Source organism: Apium graveolens, chromosome 11 (assembly GCF_009905375.1).
Source record: "Apium graveolens cultivar Ventura chromosome 11, ASM990537v1, whole genome shotgun sequence".
Classification (NCBI taxonomy): Eukaryota; Viridiplantae; Streptophyta; class Magnoliopsida; order Apiales; family Apiaceae; genus Apium; species Apium graveolens.
The window spans coordinates 202337776-202356861 of record NC_133657.1 but is presented as its reverse complement, the minus strand read 5'-3'; the positions used below and the strand labels follow the sequence as shown (position 1 = coordinate 202356861).

The window sequence follows — 19086 nt, the reverse complement described above, 5'->3', positions numbered from 1 at the left end:
CCAAATTATCAAGATACGGTAATCACCGCTTGTAATACTCGTGAACTATGTATCATGAGAGTGCTAATTCACTTTTTAAAATTTTAACAAAGATTACGCATCAGATGGATGCTTAAATTTTCTGTTGTAGGTTACCAGTCCTCCATGGGGGACAATTGCAAAAGCTTATAATCAAATTATTTCAACATTTTAAGTGCATAGATTCAAGTCAAATTGGCATAATAAAGGGCTAATTTGCCAAAAATACATTGTACTCTTGAATTCTTTCACACTAAAGAAGTTCAGAGCTCATTGTGACAAACTTCAGTTATCTACTTGACAACTAAGGTAGACTTAGATGATACTTTTAGAAATTACTACACATCTAGTGAAATCTAGACAAACATCAGGGACTTGATTCTGCATTTACTATTAAGATCATTAACACTCTCTTAGACATGTATTAAGATTTAACAAATGATAGATACATCATCAATTCATCACTAATTGCATGATTATGGCTTCTACGAATTAGAATCCTATTGGATTAATGTTCAATACATCATACAAAGAATCGAAATTCATAAAAACAGGATGAATTAACAAGAATGATGATAGAAATACTCAATCAAAATTCCTTTTTACATGCATTCAATTATATACTATCTTGACCAATAGAATCATGATAAGAACGAAGAAGAGAGAACCGATGATGCAAACAGTAATGGCAAGGGTCGGTGTCTGTGACAACACCAAATAGGTTCCTGCAATAAAAGTCAACATCATAGCCACAACAGAAACTATGTTGAGCACAGTCGATGCAGCATTGAGTTTGGACTCTTGAAGTGGATCGTCAGTCATTGATTCAAGAAAATAGAAAAACAAAGCAGATGTTGATAGTAGTAGAGCTAATGCATCAGATACCATAAATGCATTAAAAGCTGTCTTCTTTGAAAGTAACACCAATCCTTCGTCAACCTCTCCACTTTGATGGAGACCACCAGGCATAGTGAATCCTACGGTGAAAGTTACCGTAGTTATAAGTGCAGTAACTATGATCTGGGTGTTGGTCCTCAATTTATACCTTTCTAGCTTTTCTTTATTTTCTACCTGCTTTGCAGCCATCAACGAATTTTCGCGTTCCTTAAATATCACATCTTTCATCCTTCGTTTACTTTCGGGGATATTTTTCCAAATATCCTTTTTCTTCTCCGTCCACTTAGCCCCAAGATTCCAAGCTGATTGATTAGTCAGGTAATCATCAATTGCAATTTTAATATGCACCTACAAATAATGGACAACCAATAATTAATAATTTTTATTTTAGAGACATGCTCTTCTTTAAGATGTCTATTACAAGACTTTAGACGTAACAAATAAGTCAGTGCAATAAAATTCCACATCGACGCATCTGAAGCAGCATTCAAAAGAGCAAAGTTAACAACAATTACTAAAGGAAGAGATAGCTAACCATTTTACTACGACTTCATCATTTTATGTTAAGAATATATGGACCAAACTTAGTTTCCATGATTTAATGAAAAAATAAAATGAAGTTTTCAACGTACCTGATCAGCAACAACATCATTTTTAGAATACAGCATTTCCCAAGGAGTAAAATTTTTCTTGTTTTTTGCCAGTGTATCAAGTCCTTCGTCTTTTATGAGTTCCGGAATAAAACAACCATGGGAGATAAGTACATGGAGAGGTGTATTTCCATTGGTATCTTGCTGTTTCAAAATCTTCTCCTTAAAAATTTCTGGACAATATTTCAAGATACCTTCTACCATCTCTTTTCTATTATCAGCTGCGGCCAAATGGAGTATATTTTGATCATCTTTATTAACAACTGTGTATGGAGAGTAATCATCTTTGGATGCAGAAGACAAAGTTGGCCATGATTGCATAAGTCGTACTAGTGTGGAAGCATATCCACATTCGACTGCTACATGAAATGGCGTTGGTACCATATTTCCGTACACAAATTGGTGTCCAACATTTTCTTGTGCTTCTATTATAGCACCAAGTACTGAATCAAATTCATGATATACAGCATAGTGGAGTGGTGTCCACCCCTTATCATCTGTAAGAGTTACAAGGTCTCTCACACCTTCTAAGAGATGTAAAACAGATTCTGCAAAAAAACAAGTAAACAAATAGTTGTAAAGTCTTCGATTCACATTATATAGTTGTAAAAATAAATTTTATTTAGTATAATTGTAATGAAGAGCATCAAATACATATCATCAGACCATATATAAATGTGTGGCTGTATATAAATGCGCGGCTGTAATTAAATCAAGATAAGTATATTGTATAATGTACTTTCAATAAATATACTCATGAGAATGCATGTATTACATACCCTCATCACGCCTTTTGATAGAAAGAATCAGAGAAAGCACATCTTCATGATTAGGGCTGAGTCCAATTTGGTAGGTTTGAGAGAGTAATTTGACAATATCTTCACTATACCCGTTATCGATGGCTTTGAAGATCAAACGCATGAGACCATTTCTTTTAATTTCATGACCATGTTGATAGGCCGGATCTTCTAGTAGTATCAGTCTAACAACGTCCACATTATTTCTCTCCATTGCTAGTTGTAAGACAATTCTCTCCCTCTCGTCCGTTTTACGAAATAATGCTTCAAATTCTGCACTAGTACTCCGACGTTTGGCTGCAAAAACCATCAGCCCAATCACATCGCTCGCTCCTTCTGTCACAATATTATTATAACATCATATCAGAAAATAAATATTTTTAAAATTTATATTAAAATAAATATAGTCACTGTTATAATATCATATCAGAAAAATAATTTTACCTAAAATAATAACACCAATGCTACTTACATTGTGTAACCAAATTTTGTCATTTACCGGTGAATCATAATGTGACAAAGATGCATAAAATCCCTAGTTATATATCTGGAACCGACATCTTTTAAACATGTGTATATAAACATACAATTATTTTGGACAGGTGATTTTTAAATTTGGTTTCAAATTTAAGCAATAAAAATGAAGTTGACACTGCTCTAACGTCTGATTCAGTAGGTACGTTGTTGGGGCAAAGCCCAATAAAGGGATCAGGCCCACTAAAGGAGAGGCCCATTGGAGACTCTATATATAGGAAGGAGCCATAACTTGAAAGGGGGTTGGCAATTGTATCATAATTAGTGGTTCAACAGAGGCGCTAGAAGGAGGGGTGTATCTCTACCTAAATAACCACAACCACAAATCAACGACAACACTCCAAAGTTATAGTATGGTACTGGAGATTGCATCGTCCTCCTTTTGAAGGAGGATATGTGATTATAGATCTTTTATCTCCTTATAGATCGAAGATCACTCTTTGTAAATAGACAAAATTCTCTCCATCAACGTAGATTATGCTTACGTTGCTGCAAAACAAGTAAAGCGTAAAACAAGTAAAGCAATCCTGAAGAAGACGGAGTTGAAGTTTGTGCAAAATAATCAACGCGAAGTTATTGATATGATGTCGAATTGCGAGTCAAATTCGGAGCTGTTTCAAAAGTTGATTGGAAAGAATTCGATCTGGTATGTTCGGAGAATTTAGAAGAAGGAGATGAAGAACACAAAGAGAGCTATAAGTTGATTAGAAGCAGAGAGAGGATACAACATTATATTTGTGAATACACAGAAGAAATACAACTCCGTCACGGACTAGGGTAACTTCGTTATTCAGCAGTTTCTTCGTCTCGAGGGTTTAGCGGGTTCGCTATGACCATCTTCTTCAACAATGATGTGTCGGAAACTTCTGAATGCACATTGATACTACGTTAGCTTCGTTAGCCCCAATCGACCTCTCCAAGAACGAGTCCATAAGACCTCGCCAACCTTATTCGACCTCGCCAAGTGTGCATAGAAAGACTTCAGTTGGCCTTGCTTAGAGCAAGTCTCAAAGACTATGTCAACTTCATTCAAGTACATTCGACCTCGCCTAGAGCGAGCCCAAGACCTTGCCAAGACTTAGCCCAAAAGATCTCACAAAATTTCCTAAAAAATACTTCACAAAAACTTGACATAGCCTACTCGAAGCTTCTTCATTCGTATTTATTCTACGACTCTCTACAAGATTGCATGGTTGTACTATTATCATCTCCTCGCCTAAAGAATTATGCATATGATAAACTATTATTTTAGGTAACGGGAGTACAATATGTAGTAAGCCCACTCTAGTAGTTTAAAATTATATGTAAATAGAAATATGCTAATATGTTCAACCCATTCTATAGAAGGAAATCAATATGTAAATGCTTAATGTGGGAGATTTTGTAATTTTCACTTTTACAGAAAGAAATGGCAGATAATTTACTGAAGCAGATAAAAGCAGCATCTCAAGAGTTGAGCAAAAAATTAGCTACCTATCTTCTGCAAACTCCTGTTACTATGCCACCGGCTACAACATCATATTGTTACTCCAAATTCCTACAATGTAATGTCAATGATTAGAGGATGATATAAGATAATAACTGATTGAACCAAAGTTATGTCAGGAGGCAGAGTCTTAAATTTTAGGAGTAACTAGCAAAGCAAAAACGATAAGTATTAACTAAATACTTGTGATCTTAAAAATATCATTTTAGATGGAATCTACTGTATTAGCTAAAAAAGGTTTGTACGTAATAGGTTGTGTCCTATAATCGAGAGACGACAAAAACTGGATACTAAGATTCAATGCTGGAAATTAAAAAGATCTAAATAGATACTGCAATTCATTTTAGCTAAAATAAAAGCAGAATCACAGTGAAGTGCTGAACAACACTAGTCGAATTTAAAAAAAAAAACCCAATTGGTATGGACTAATATGGAACCTGAACCATGTTAATTTGTAAACTCGATACTGATTTTTTTTTCTGAATTAAAAGTACCCGAAATTGATTTGGTATAAAACTGCCTCTGAGAATTTCGTTAATTTTGGGCATTTTCTAGTGGATGACGTTATGGTTCTTTCATACATGCCCCGGGGGGGTTTAAAAGGCCATTGCAAAGCTTACCAAATTCCAGTCAGTCTAGCTTAAGCAAGAGGTAGTGAAGGTCGCACAAATACAGAGTAGAATAAGGTTTCATGGTTTAGATAGTACAAATTAATAAACTGTAGTCATCAAGTAATTAAAACCAATGTTTCAATGTTTTGCTGAATCTTCCATTAAAGCTAAAATCGAAAAGTCAGGTATTAGCTAAAACCTATGTTACTCGGACTCTTCATTTTACCTTTGAATACCCCTGTCGGACACCTGACACTTTGACATGGACACTCGACTTGGACACTTATTTTAGGCCAAAAATAGGTATATTTTTCAAAATGATGCCGATACTTAGACACGTATATAGGGTACACTTAACATAGGCTAAAACTAAAAAGTAAGATGGTCAAATCCCCTTTAATCATGAAGGATACTCTGTAGTTTATTCTAAACACACATCAATTATTCTGCTCCACCTAATTATTCTACAAGAAATTAACCCATATTTAGACATATGACTAATCGGACAATATGAGCACACCTGGTACTCTTTATAGTCATCTTGCGGTACAAATGGCAACAAATTCCTTGTACTCGAATATGTTGGCAACGAAATATACCTGGACAATTGTGTGCGATCAAAGAGGCATTAGAATCAGGATTCTTCATGTTGCGAATCAACTGCATATTTGACACAGAGGAGACTTTAAATTTGTAATCTTAGACTTTAAACCCTAGCTACTGCGGGTTCAAGTTTAGCAGGTCCTATGCTTTTTTTTAGTCCCTTCGTCTCTATTAAGTTTTTTAGTCTTTTGCTTTGCTATTTTAAAATTCTGAAAATTACATATTGAAATAAATATGGAGAAATTCTTTTAAATTTCTCATTGGATTATTATCACTTTCGGGATCGGGAAGAAATATGAAAAATTACCCATATAAAGTATCGAATCTATTATATATAATAAAGTAAATGGAGTTTAATGAGACAATTAAATCAAAATGATTTTTGTAGGCCTAAGATGTAAAATGTCATTTTAACCCCATCCTATTTATTTTGTATTAATACCTCTATTATTATAACATATTAGATTTTTTACCCATTAATAACTAATCTTCATTAAACCATAATTAATAGCTAATTATTTTATTTATTTTAAGTAATATATCATATATAAAATAAAAAAATATAATTAATAAATTATTGATATTCAAAAAGTTACAAATATTACACGATTTCGTGACATCAAATTTTTAGTAAAATGACATATTTTCGTATCATGTTAATTAGTATGAGTAGCTGACAAAATAAATTATTTATCATTAACTAATTTTAAAGACATGCAAACCTTCTAATTTTAGAGTACAAGACCTATCAAATAATTACTGGCAAATCGAATCACATATAAATCATGCACATGTAAATGAACATTACACACAAATAACGGATCTCAGAACAATTATTTCTAACTTAATTTTTTAAATAACTCAAAAATAATCGAACTTCATACGTATTAAATGAATATATCACACAAGAATAACACATGTTAAGCTTGGAACAATTATTACTAACTTAATTTTTAAAAAACTCGAAAATAATTAAAAATTAATTAAAATTATACATGATAGTTTAGAACATGCCCGTCAGTCGTAGGGGTTATAAATCTATTTATCGTAAATATACGGATATATCTAATATTTTAGAAAAATTAATAATTATTATAAAAATTGTCTGTGCCTTGCATGGACTAAAGAGCTAGTTTACCCATAATTATATGAATGAATGTTCGTTTGAATCACTGGAGTTAATAGAAAAAAGGAAATATTTTCAGAAATATTTGCGGGTGCTAGAAAAATCAAACTTGCTTATGTTTATATACAAAGAATTGAAGTAGTATAGTATAATTACAAACAACGCTAACTCTAAACAAATATACCATTTATAATCTAGATCCACATGCTTCATGTGGCCACTTACATTAGAAATATAGCCAATTGGTGTTGAATATTTTCAGAAAATTAACATTATAATTTATAACAACTAATTAGTGGGTTGTCAAATTAAAATATTGTAAACAACATTACTAATCTTTATACACGGAGGCTTGATGTTTATTAAAATTCTTAAACAAAATTGAAAGTCTAAGTAAATAGTACTGGGTTCGTTTTAGATTTCTTAAAAAATCTAATTTATGATTTAAAGTTGAAAAGTGTCATATAAATGATATAAACATCATACTTTATAAGTTAATAAGGTGTTTAGATAATTTATTTGTAAGTTACTTATAAATTGATAATGTGTTTGGTAAATCATAAATTATAAGTTATTATAATTTTTTTGAAATAATATTAAAATATAAATTTCAAATTATATGAATTAAAAAGTTTGATATATGAATATAAAATAAACAGAGAAAATTTAAAAATAAGGATAATGATCTCGGGATAAAACTATTCATTTCAATTCGACGAAAATAAAATTTATATTATTGATACGGATTAAAAAAACAAAACCAAAATAATATAATAAGATTGATTTAGTTTAGTCGGTATAATGGGTTCGGTTTAAAACAAAATTAAATATAATTAAAATCAGAAAATAACAAACCATCATTTAAAACTTTAAAATAAACCAGTTTCATATTTTTAAAAAAATCATCAAATTAAATTTAAAAATTATATAATATTAAAAATATTCGGTAATTCACACGAGTTTTAAATTATTAAATTTTAAAAAGATTAAAATGTATAGGATGAATGAGAGAAAATGAAAAATAAAATGATGAATGTTAAAATATCTAACAGTCTGAATATCGTCATATATGACGTGTTTATAAAGTTTCACTTATTTAGCATGCCTTGGAAATGCATCAGTATTCATTTAAGCGAGGTAACATGAATACACAAATTAGAGATGCACAAAAAACCCACCGGGTCGGGTTTTATCCGGGCTGGTTTTTATCCGGGCTTTAAAAAGCCCGATTTTTTTTAAAATGGATCGGGCCGGGCTTTTTTAAAAATCCGGTCGGGCCGGGCCGGGCTTCCTAAGAAATATAAGGCCCGTTTTAGGCCCGCGGGCTGGGCCGGATCGGGCCGAACCGGGCTTTATCCGGGCTTTTTATTTATATATTAAAAAAATATTTTAATATTTTATAACTCGAATTATGAGTAGTTTAAATACCAGAGAAAATAATATCTTGATATATTAGATAGAGTAGTTAAGACACCGAAATAAATAATTATTTTTAATATAATATATAAATAATCATATATACTTTAATTGTTTCTAATATTTTGATATATTATTTTAAAAATCATAAAAAGTATTGTATATTTTCAAATTCTATATAAAAAATCGGTTTTTTAATCGGGCTTTTCAAAAAGCCCGGGCTTTTATCCGGCCCGAACCGGGCTTTTTACGATCTGGGCTTTTATCCGGGCTTTTTTAAATCCGAGCTTTTCGGGCTTCGGGTCGGGCCGGATTTTCGAGAAAAAAGGAGGCCCATTTAAGGCCCGCGGGCCGGGCCGAACCGGGCCGGGTTTTTTTCCGGATCGGACTTTTCGGGCTTTTTTCCGGATCGGATCAGATTTCGGGCTTCGGATTTTTTGAACATCTCTAACACAACATGCACTCTCTGGTGTAAAGTCGCCATGCTACATGGGGTCAGATATGTAAGAAGAGGACATCTAAATGATTGAATAAACAATACCGGTTTGTATTAATTACGAATAGGACTGAACATTCAATTCACTCAACAGAATTAATCGTATATCTCCAGTTTCATATATCTCTCTCATGTGTAACTGAACACTTCTATTTTCCATAATTTCAGCCAAGCACAATATCATAAAATCAGAAAGGTTACATTATGAAATTATATTTAGTATTTATTAGATTAGAAATATTATCTTAAAACAGCATTTTGGAGAAGTCTGTTGAGTACTCCTAGTACCGAGACCAATATCCCACAGCTGATGCAAGAAAAGGGAACAAGGAGTCACGGTGAGTTGAGAGCTCCGGTGATCTAAAATTCTGTTACAAGGTAAATATTCTGAACTAATAAATTACTATGTATAATTTTGATAAAGTGATTATTTTTGTGATTATGATATTAGAATTGGTTAGAAATTATGGAAAATTTAATTAAAAAATGAATTTGATTTTAATTAAAAAATGAATTTGATTTTAATTAAAAAATGAATTTGATTTTATTTAATATTTTGTGCAATTATAAAATACCATCTATATTCCTTCCCTCCTTAGGGTTAATAGATGATGAGATCCTAATATTTTATAAGATCCTAATATAATATATAAGTAGACTCTCCTCAGAACAAATGGTATAATATATAATTAGACTCTCCTCAGAACAAATGGATAATATATAAATAGACTCTCCTCAGAACAAATGGTATCAGAGAAAATAGGTCGAGAAGATGAACAGTAAATTACTGTAGAAAATAGTAGTAAAATTCAAGTTTTCGGAATGAATAGTAACCGATAAATAGTTCTATTAAATAGTAATTAAGAATATGAATAGTAAAAAACGAAATCTTAATATAAAAATTTGAAAATTAAATGAGACCCCCAGCAAAATTACTAAGAGATAATAATAAAAGTTATAAATCCAAAATAATAGCAAATCTGTTAATTTATTTTATAGTAGAAAATAAAGAAACAAAACAAATGTGTAAGAAAAATCTATATAAACAGCCAATATATTTATATAAATAAAATAAATTAATATTTGATTAATGGATGATTATAAGTTAGAAAGTATTAAAATGATAGCAGATAAAAACTTTACTTTTAATAAAGATATAAATCAACATATTGAAAGTTGTAAAATGAGCATGCAAATAATAAATGAAAAATTAGATATTATAGCTAGGTTACGAACAATGTTGGAAGAGAGAGATGAAAAAATTAGAAAACTGGAAGAACAAAATCTTTTAATAAGACGAGAAAAATTTATTAAAGAAACTAATTTAGAAATTCAAATAAAAGACTTAAAAGAAGTATTAACTGAATAATATAAATTAATAAATGATTTAAGGCAAAAAATTAAAAAATGAATTGGATAGATCCAAATGCAATAACTAGAAATAATAGAAAAATAAAAGAATTAATAAAAAATCAAGAAAAACTAGAAATAGAACTAGATAAATTGCAGGAAAGAAAAAATGAAATTGAATGGACAAGAGAAAATAGGGATGAAATAATAAGATGTTATCAACAACTTGGAAATATGATAATAACATTTAGAAATAATAAATTAAGAATACAAGGACTTAAAAGAATAATTTTATCAAGTAATATAACGGGATAATAATATAGTTTGAAAAACTGTCATTAAAAAAATCAAGTGAAAAACAAGATGTATATTATCAAATGGATGAATACGAAGAAGGAACATCACAAACTCTAAGTTTTAAACCGGATATATATAATTAAATCCAAAGTGAAACAGAAGAACTAACAATAAAAAAGATATTCAAAACATCATACTTTGAAAGAAATAAAGAAGTTAGATATATAGCTCAGAAACATGAAAATATAATAGATATAGATACGATAAATGGAAAAGCAAAAATAAATTTAATAACAGATGATTTGATAAAAAGAGAACTATCCAAATTAAAACAAAAGGAAGTAAATAAACTAAAAAAATATTTATTTTGGAGCAATAGAATTTACAATAAAAGCATATTTTCAGAAAAATATTGATACTCCTATAGAGATATATGTACTAGACGATAGAATATTAGGAAATATACAACATTCATTAATAGCAGTAGTAAAAGGAAACTTGATATATCAGAAATTAAAATTTATAATATAACCTGATTTTAGCATATCATTAAGAGATGAAAATAAAGAAAGATCTTTAACATTATATTATAAATTAGATGGAATAAAAATGCAAAAGGGAAGTAAAGTAATTAGTATAGAAACTAAAATAGTTTATGCTATGACTGAAAACCATCATGTAAAGAAACAAACGGAATTAGGAATAATAGTACCAAAATTATACAATGATATATTAGAAAAAATTGAACATAAAGAAGAATCTCAAATAACAATCTCAGGAGAATTTACAATAGACTTTAGTAATAGACAAATAATTCTAACACAAAGAATTAAATCAATATTAGAAGGATCTAGATTAAGTTTTAGAAAAGAATTTAGACATTTAAGTTTTAGAGAACAACCAATTATGTCAAGACAATATAGTTTACCTAAAACTATAAATTTAATAGATGTGAAAACTGATAGATTAAAAATTAAAGTAATAATATTCGAAGGAATTATAGCAAAAGATTGTATAGGTGTTAAAAGTTTTATACACATAAGTAAAATTGACGAAAATAACTGCTCCATAATAGAACCACAAACTTATAATTATCCTGAAAATGAGAGAGAAATTATAATTACTAAAGTGTAAATTTAAGATTTAAACTACAAGATTTAGAATATAATATAAACATAGGAGTTATAGAATATGATAGTTCTAATAAATTATTATTAGGAAGTGGCTTTTTAACAATGATAAATTATAAAATTAATAATAAAGGCATTGAAATAAATGACCAAGGAAAAATTCGATTTATTAATAAAATATGAATACACATGAAAAAATAGAAAACAAAAAACATAAATTACAAAAAATAAAAGACGCTCTAAAAGAAGGTGTATATTCACAAATAAAATATTTAGAATATAGTGAAAAAGAAATAAAATTAGAAAAAGACATAAAAGAATTAGAAAAAGAAAGTTCAAAAACTGAAAAAATATGGATAGATATGGGAAATGGATGAAAAAAACGAATAAATCTAACTAACGAAAAGAAAAATGGATGGAAGAAATGAGCTAATAAAACTGGCTAATGAAAAAATAGAAGCTTTATGGGAAGAAATCATAATAAAAGAAAAAATTCAAAATATGACATTAAGAATGAATGAGATTAAAAAGGATCAAACTCAAACAAGACAAATAATAAGAGAAGAATTAACTAACCTATGGAATGCATCTGAAATGCCAACATTTAAAATAATATTAGAAAAATTAACTAATCTAGAAGATGAAAAACCAAAAAATAAACAAATGCTAAAACAAGATATCACAGAAACACCAGAAATTGTGGCTATAAATGCTTGGAGGAGAACTAAAGAACCTGTTATGATAGATATTAGTAAAATGAAACCCGTTATACCAGAATCTGTAGATAAAACATTAGATGGATTATCTTCGCTACATAAAAAAGGAAAATTTTAATGGACAAACAAGAGCATAATGTAATAACATTTCTTAAAAATCATGGGAAAGAACTACTAGAAAAAGAAATATATAAATATGAACCAATGAAAAGGGAATCAAAAAATTTAGATATAGAACAGGAAAAAATAGAATACATACAATTAAAGTTTGAAAAACAGGAACAAGAATTGAAAAGATTAAAAGCAGAAAATAGCAAACTCAAATTAAACACTAATGAAGAATGGTTTGACAAATATAAAAAATATAAGAACAAATATGAAAATATTAAAAAAGATTTAAAAGAAACTAAAAGAGAACTAAAATAAACGAAAAAAGAGTTACATCAGGAAATAGAAGAAACCAAAAGAAACTTAGAAATGTTAAGAGAAGATATAAAAAAAATTAAAGAAAAAGAAAAAATTACTGAAAGTACAAGTAACTCAGATACTTCAAGTAATAGTGTCAGTTCTAATGAAAAATTAATAAATTTTATAGAAGAATATGAAAATGAAGATAAATCAGAAATAGAAAAGGAGAAAAATCAAATAATGCAAGTCTTAAGAAAAATGAAAAATGTGAATGCTATCATAAAAGAAGAACCACAAAGTGACAATCAAGATGAATATAACGAATCTATAGATACTGAAATGGAAACTGTAAATGAAAACGTTGATAACTATCCAGAAGAAGAATTAACGGATGTTAATTTAGAAGTAATAACAAGAAGTAGTAATAATATACCTAAACATATACCAATCGGACATCATGTAGAATTTAAAGAATTTGTAGGTCACAAGGTGTTAACCTTAATGGATATTTCTTAGATTTAGATAATATCTACGAAAAACAAGAAATTAGTAGAAGGATTACAGATTGGAATCTAGGAACTTATATAGCACTAATGAGTTCCACACATACTGATAATTTAGATTATACTTATGACTTAATATCCAAAATATTAATAGGAAAAGTAGCATTTTGGATAGAATCTATAGCATACCAATTAAAAATAGAAGTAATGCGTAATGTAGGAGATTGGAAATCTATGCTACAAATCTTTGATATGATACTGAAAAGAGAATTTTTAGGAGAACCATGGATAGTAGCTAGAGATTAAGTATTGGTAGAAAGAAAAATAGAAATAATAATGAATTTAAATAATAAGAAATGTTGTAAAATAAATAAACTACCTGAATATACTATAAGCTTTACTAAATTCTTTTATGAAGCTAGGTTTCAACCCGAAGAAAGCCTAATCTACCAACAACTATATTATGATCATCTTCCAAAGCCATATAATAATGAAATAACAAAAGAATATAATAATTTAGAACCAAGAGAAAACTCTTTAGGAAAGAATAAGAGTATTAAGAGGATATCTTATGAGAAAATGCGAAGAATACCGAGTTCAACAAACAGTTAAAAAGGATAAAAAAACTAGGATTAAGAGAAATATGTGGTTTTACTGAAAGAAGATTAGTATTTGAATGTGATGATGAAAGGAGAAAAAACCGAAGTAAGAGATATAAGAAAAAATACATAAAAAGATTTGATAAAAGACAAGACTACAATCGGAACAACAATCTATACTATAACAAATACAAAAGAAGAAAGTTCAGAAAATTCAGAAATAATTCTGGCACAAGGAAAAGATTTAGGAATAGAAGAAAATTTAGAAGAAAACCATTCAATAAAGGAAAAGAAAAATTGAGTGAATGCAAATGTTGGAATTGTAATGAAAAAGGACATTATGCAAATAAATGCCCTAAATTAAAAGAAAAAGGGGTAAAATATATAAATACATCACATTTTATAATGAATCTGGAACAAATAAAAGAAGATAATAATAACTGGTATGAATACGAAGAGTTTTATGTTAGTGAAACTAATAAAGATAGTGGATCAGAATCTTTCATTTATAACTCTTCAAGTGAAAGTTATTCAGATTAATGGTAGCTATTTACATAGAAGCTTATGTAGAACATAAGCCCGGAAAATTAATAAAACAAAAAATATTTATAGATAGCGGAGCATACTTATGCTTGGCAAAAGAGGAAGTATTAATCTCGCATAAATGGAAAAAATCTAAAATACATAGAACTAAAGTAACAGGATTTAATGAACAAAGAAAAGAATTAGATACAATAGCTGAAAACATGAGGATAATATTAAATAAAACAATATTTAAATTACCTTTAATCTATCAAGAAAATAAAATGAAGCAATCAATATTATTAGGAAATAATTTTTTAGATCATTTTAAAACACAAGTTGTTACTTCTAATACTTTAAGTTTGCAAACACCTTGCAATAAATGGATAATATTAAAAAGAATAATGCCTATAAACACATTAAGTATAAACAACTTGATAATAAGTAGAAACAATAATCTACAAGAATTATCGAAAAAATATCATAATACACTAAAATCAAATTTTGGAGAAAATCCAGTACAATTATGGGATAAAGAAAAAATATATGCTGAGGTGAAATTAATAAACCCAAACGATATAATCAGATCAAAACCTATTAGATATAGCCCAACGGACCAAAAAGAATTTGAGATCCAAATAAATGAATTATTAAAACTAAAAATAATACAAGAAAGTAAAAGTTCACATAGTACTCCAGCTTTTTTAGTAAGAAAACACAGTGAACAAAAAAAGAGGCAAGGCTAGAATGGTAATAGATTATTGAAAATTAAATAAAAAGACTATATTTGATGATATTTCTTACCATATAAAAGAAATCTTATTAATAGACTTGGTAATAAAAAATGGTTTAGTAAATTTGATTGTAAAAGTGGATTTTGGCAAATTAAGCTGACCGAAGAATCCAGACCTTTAACAGCTTTTAGTGCACCGCAAAGACAATATGAATGGATAGTATTACCCTTTGGATTAAAAAATGCTCCACAAATATTTTAGAGAATAATGGACCAAGTTTTTAGAAAATTAATAGATTTTTGCATCGTATATGTAGACGATATATTGATATATAGTGACACTTTAGAATGCCATATAAAACACATAGAACAATTTATAACAACCGTAAAACAGCATGGGATACTACTTTCTGAAATGAAATCAGAAGTCTTTAAAAATAAAATAGAATATCTAGGATAAATAATAGATAAAGATGGATTAAAATTACAAAACCATATAGTTTAAAAAATACAACATTTTAAAGATAAACTAGAAAATAAGAAAGAAGTCCAACAATTTTTAGGAATAATTAATTATGCAGCAGATCATATAAAAAATTTACCACAATTAAGAAAACCCTTACAAGAATTAACAAAAAATAAACCTTTTGAGTGGAAAGAAGAACATGATAAAACTGTTAAAACTCTTAAAGAAAAAATCAGTAATTTACCAAAACATAGGATACCAATAGAAACATATAAATTAGAACTTTATACTGATGCTAGTGATATACGATGGGGAGCTGTTCTTATTGCTTACGAAAATAATGATATTGACAATGAAAAACCCCTTATATGTGGTTATGCAGGAGGAACGTGGAAACCAAATGAACTAAACTACCATATAAATGAAAAAGAATTATTGGCAGTAAAATTTGGAATCAAAAAATTTCATTATCATTTATTTATTACCAGTAAAATTTATAATTAGAACGGTAAAATTATTCGCAACTTTTAAACATGTAACTGGTTTGGTTATACATTTATTATTTTAAAATTCGCGAAAATTCAACCATAACCGCATATTACATAAATTAATCTATTTTTAAAAAATATTTGAAATATACAAACCTAGACCAAGAGCCTGGGAGGTGCCATGCCGCACAACTGAGTTTTTTTCTATTTTATAGATAGAGACAGAGAAAGAGAAAGGGATTTGATGACATGATTATGTTGTATACACATTCCAGGCTTTAGTATTAGTAATCCATAACCGAAATGAAACAATCAAGACCAAAACCTTTCAATTTCTATAAGACCTTTCAATTTATACGGGTAAAATTTTACCTTTCCAATCGCTAAATGCTAAATGCTCGGAACAATCAGAAATACGGAATAGGAGATTTGGGAGGTGCCACGTCAGACATGTGTAATTTTCCTTTATATAGATATATTGATGATTGATGATGATTGATATTTTGATGTATGAAAATTTAAGAGAATTTACCAAAAATACTAAGTTTTCTAAGTTTTTTTTGCGATTATACTATCTTCTGATTTTTTTTGTAAAAATACGAAATCAACCAAAATCAAAATCAACCATATATGCAACCAGTTGAATAAATTTTTTTTAGTTGATTTAAGATTGCATGTAGTTATAGAAACTCGTCACAGTTTGCATGCAGTTGATTTCAGTGGGCAAAAAACCGTATTTTTGTAATTTTTTTAAAAAAATAACAGTATTTTTGCAAAAATATTTTTAGACTTGGTATTTTTCAAAAAAGCCCAAAATTTAATGAGAAATGTATCAAAATATCACTATTCAAGCAAAAAATGCTCAAAATATCACTTTTCAGAATAAAGGCCCAAAAGGTCACTTGATAACGGGTGTTCGTGTACCGTTTTGTAAATAGTACAAAAACGTCACATGAAGTAACGTTTTGAGGTTAAAAATATATTTTTTTTATTGCTTTTCTATCAAAACGTCACGTTTTGCATATATAAAAAAAACAAAGTACCAAAACGCTACTTTATCTACCGTTTTGCATATATAAAAAAAATCAAAATGTCAAAACGGAACACGATGTACCGTTTTGGACATGTTGCATAAACGTTACATGATGTACCGTTTTGAAATGACATTTAGGGTAATTTTTAAAAAAAATAATATTTTGGACCATTTTTAACCCTAAAGTGATATTTAGGGTCACCCCCAAATTTAATAGGGTCAAAATTTAATAGAAATAGTGAAGTCCTTGATACCCATATCATTAACACCCTTGTAAACATGTACCAGGAATCTAGGATAAATCTCTTCTATATATAATAGCACAATAAGGGGATAATATTTTGAGATTAAAAAGTCTCATTTCAAAGACTAAACTATCCCTGTTTTTAATATTTGTAGGAATCTAGGATAAATCTCTTCTATATATAATAGCACAATAAGGGGATAATATTTTGAGATTAAAAAGTCTCATTTAAAAGACTAAACTACCCCTGTTTTTAATATTTATATAAAAGTTGTGTTTTGTGGGAATCGAACTCAGGTTGCTTCAATCTTCTATACAACCTCGTACCACCACACCATATTGTCACATGTGATTTTTATCATACACATAATATGTAAGTGTGCTAAAGGAATATTTTATTTAACTTTAAAGATAGCTACTTGAATTCCGCAAAAAAAATGATAGTTACTTGAATATTTGTACAATTAATTTTAAAGAACTGAATTCCAGATATAAAGTTAGGCATAATACATAAATGGATTATTATTTTATTTATTATTATTTTTAGTTTGAAAATATATCTCATATATATTTTTAACAATTTTTTATTATAAAAAGTAATTAAAATGTGTATATATAATTTTTAAAGAAAATTTTGAAAATAGATACGCCTATATATAAATAATCTAAATTGGTATTAAATATTTAGATAAGTTCGAATTATAATTAGTCAATGAATTTTAGTTTATTTTGAATTTGAAATAAGAATTTGGCCCATTGTTCAAAAAATACTCGAAATTTGACTACATGACTAGCCGAAAAACATTGTCACATTCTACGTTTAGTAAATTTAAATTACAAGTTCGACGAGAATATCTTACCAATAATGTGAATTTTTTTGATATCTTATATTAACATAAATTAATCTGTTTGAGGTATTTATAGGATTAAGTCAATTGATTATTTGTATTAAAATTACTAAATTCACTGATAGCGCAATAGTGTTTTGGGACTTGTCCCGATTTTAAAAATATTTGAAATTTGATATGAGATCTCACGAGATTTGTTAAAACTACGATGATATATTAAATCGATTTATTTTTCATTTTTCATTTTAAAAAAACTAGCATTTGAAAAAGTATTCTTTTAGATAAACAATATTTATTGATAAAGATAATATTGTACAAATATTTTGAATTATTTTAATATTTTAAATTATTGAAATAAAATTTATATATATACTATATTGTAACATTTGATTCAATACATTTTATACTATTTAAAAAATATATATTATACAATAATTTGAAGGAATTAACCAGTTCAACTAATATTTATAAATTTTATCGAATTGAAAAATATTTAATTTGAGGAAAATAGTATACAATATTATCAAATTATTATATGAAGAAATATTAGAGTTGTAATGAAAGAAACTTAAAAATAGTTTAAATAACAATATAATTACAATTTTTCTTTCAAATTCTTGAAAAAAATCATGAACATCAATAATAAGTCTTACAATATAAACTTATTTTTATGTTACATGATTGATACTCGGTCGCGTAAAAAACAGATATGGATTGTTTGTCAGTGATAATGTGAATACCATATATAAATGATTGCAATTTATTTATTACATAATTTTAATTTTTGAATAATTATAAATACATATTATTTAAGTAATCAATTGTCTCACTAGATATTAATAATGATTATACATGTACATAAATCAGATATTTAGCATATAAATAATTGAAACCATCGTAATTTTCTAAGAAATGTAACATACCATAATTCACATGCTAATATAGACACATATAACTTAATCTTATTTTGTTAAGAGTAGTGTAAAAAAACTAACATTTTTCCAAACATACATACGTTAAATTTTAAAAACTAACATTTTTCATTAAAATCGACTTTTATATTAACAAGAGTGTAAATTTTATATTATGATTACAAGTAATTCTGAATTCAGTTA

General features: G+C 28.1%; 1 protein-coding gene across 2 annotated transcripts; it reads right to left on the bottom strand.

The window, feature by feature from the left end:
- Positions 1-485: 485 nt before the first annotated feature.
- LOC141696736 (uncharacterized) lies at positions 486-5745 on the bottom strand. 2 transcript variants are annotated; one of them, XM_074500860.1, is made up of 5 exons: positions 5514-5745; positions 4370-4433; positions 2345-2698; positions 1548-2113; positions 486-1263 (listed from the first exon to the last, which is right to left on the bottom strand). In XM_074500860.1, the coding sequence occupies exons 3-5, from the start codon at positions 2670-2672 to the stop codon at positions 631-633; spliced, it is 1527 nt and encodes a 508-aa protein (XP_074356961.1). In that variant the 5' UTR covers positions 2673-2698; positions 4370-4433; positions 5514-5745; the 3' UTR covers positions 486-630. The 2 variants fall into 2 exon arrangements, with proteins under 2 accessions (XP_074356961.1, XP_074356960.1); XM_074500859.1 differs by having other exon boundaries at positions 5593-5745.
- Between the last annotated feature and the right edge of the window lie 13341 nt (positions 5746-19086).

Excerpts from the sequence above, each read along its gene's own strand:
- LOC141696736 (XM_074500860.1), bottom strand. The coding sequence starts at position 2,672 with ATGGTTTTTGCAGCCAAACGTCGGAGTACTAGTGCAGAATTTGAAGCA. Across the intron at positions 2,114-2,344 it reads TATCAAAAGGCGTGATGAGG|AATCTGTTTTACATCTCTTA; the intron begins GTATGTAATACA and ends GTTTTTTTGCAG. Across the intron at positions 1,264-1,547 it reads ATGATGTTGTTGCTGATCAG|GTGCATATTAAAATTGCAAT; the intron begins GTACGTTGAAAA and ends CATTATTTGTAG.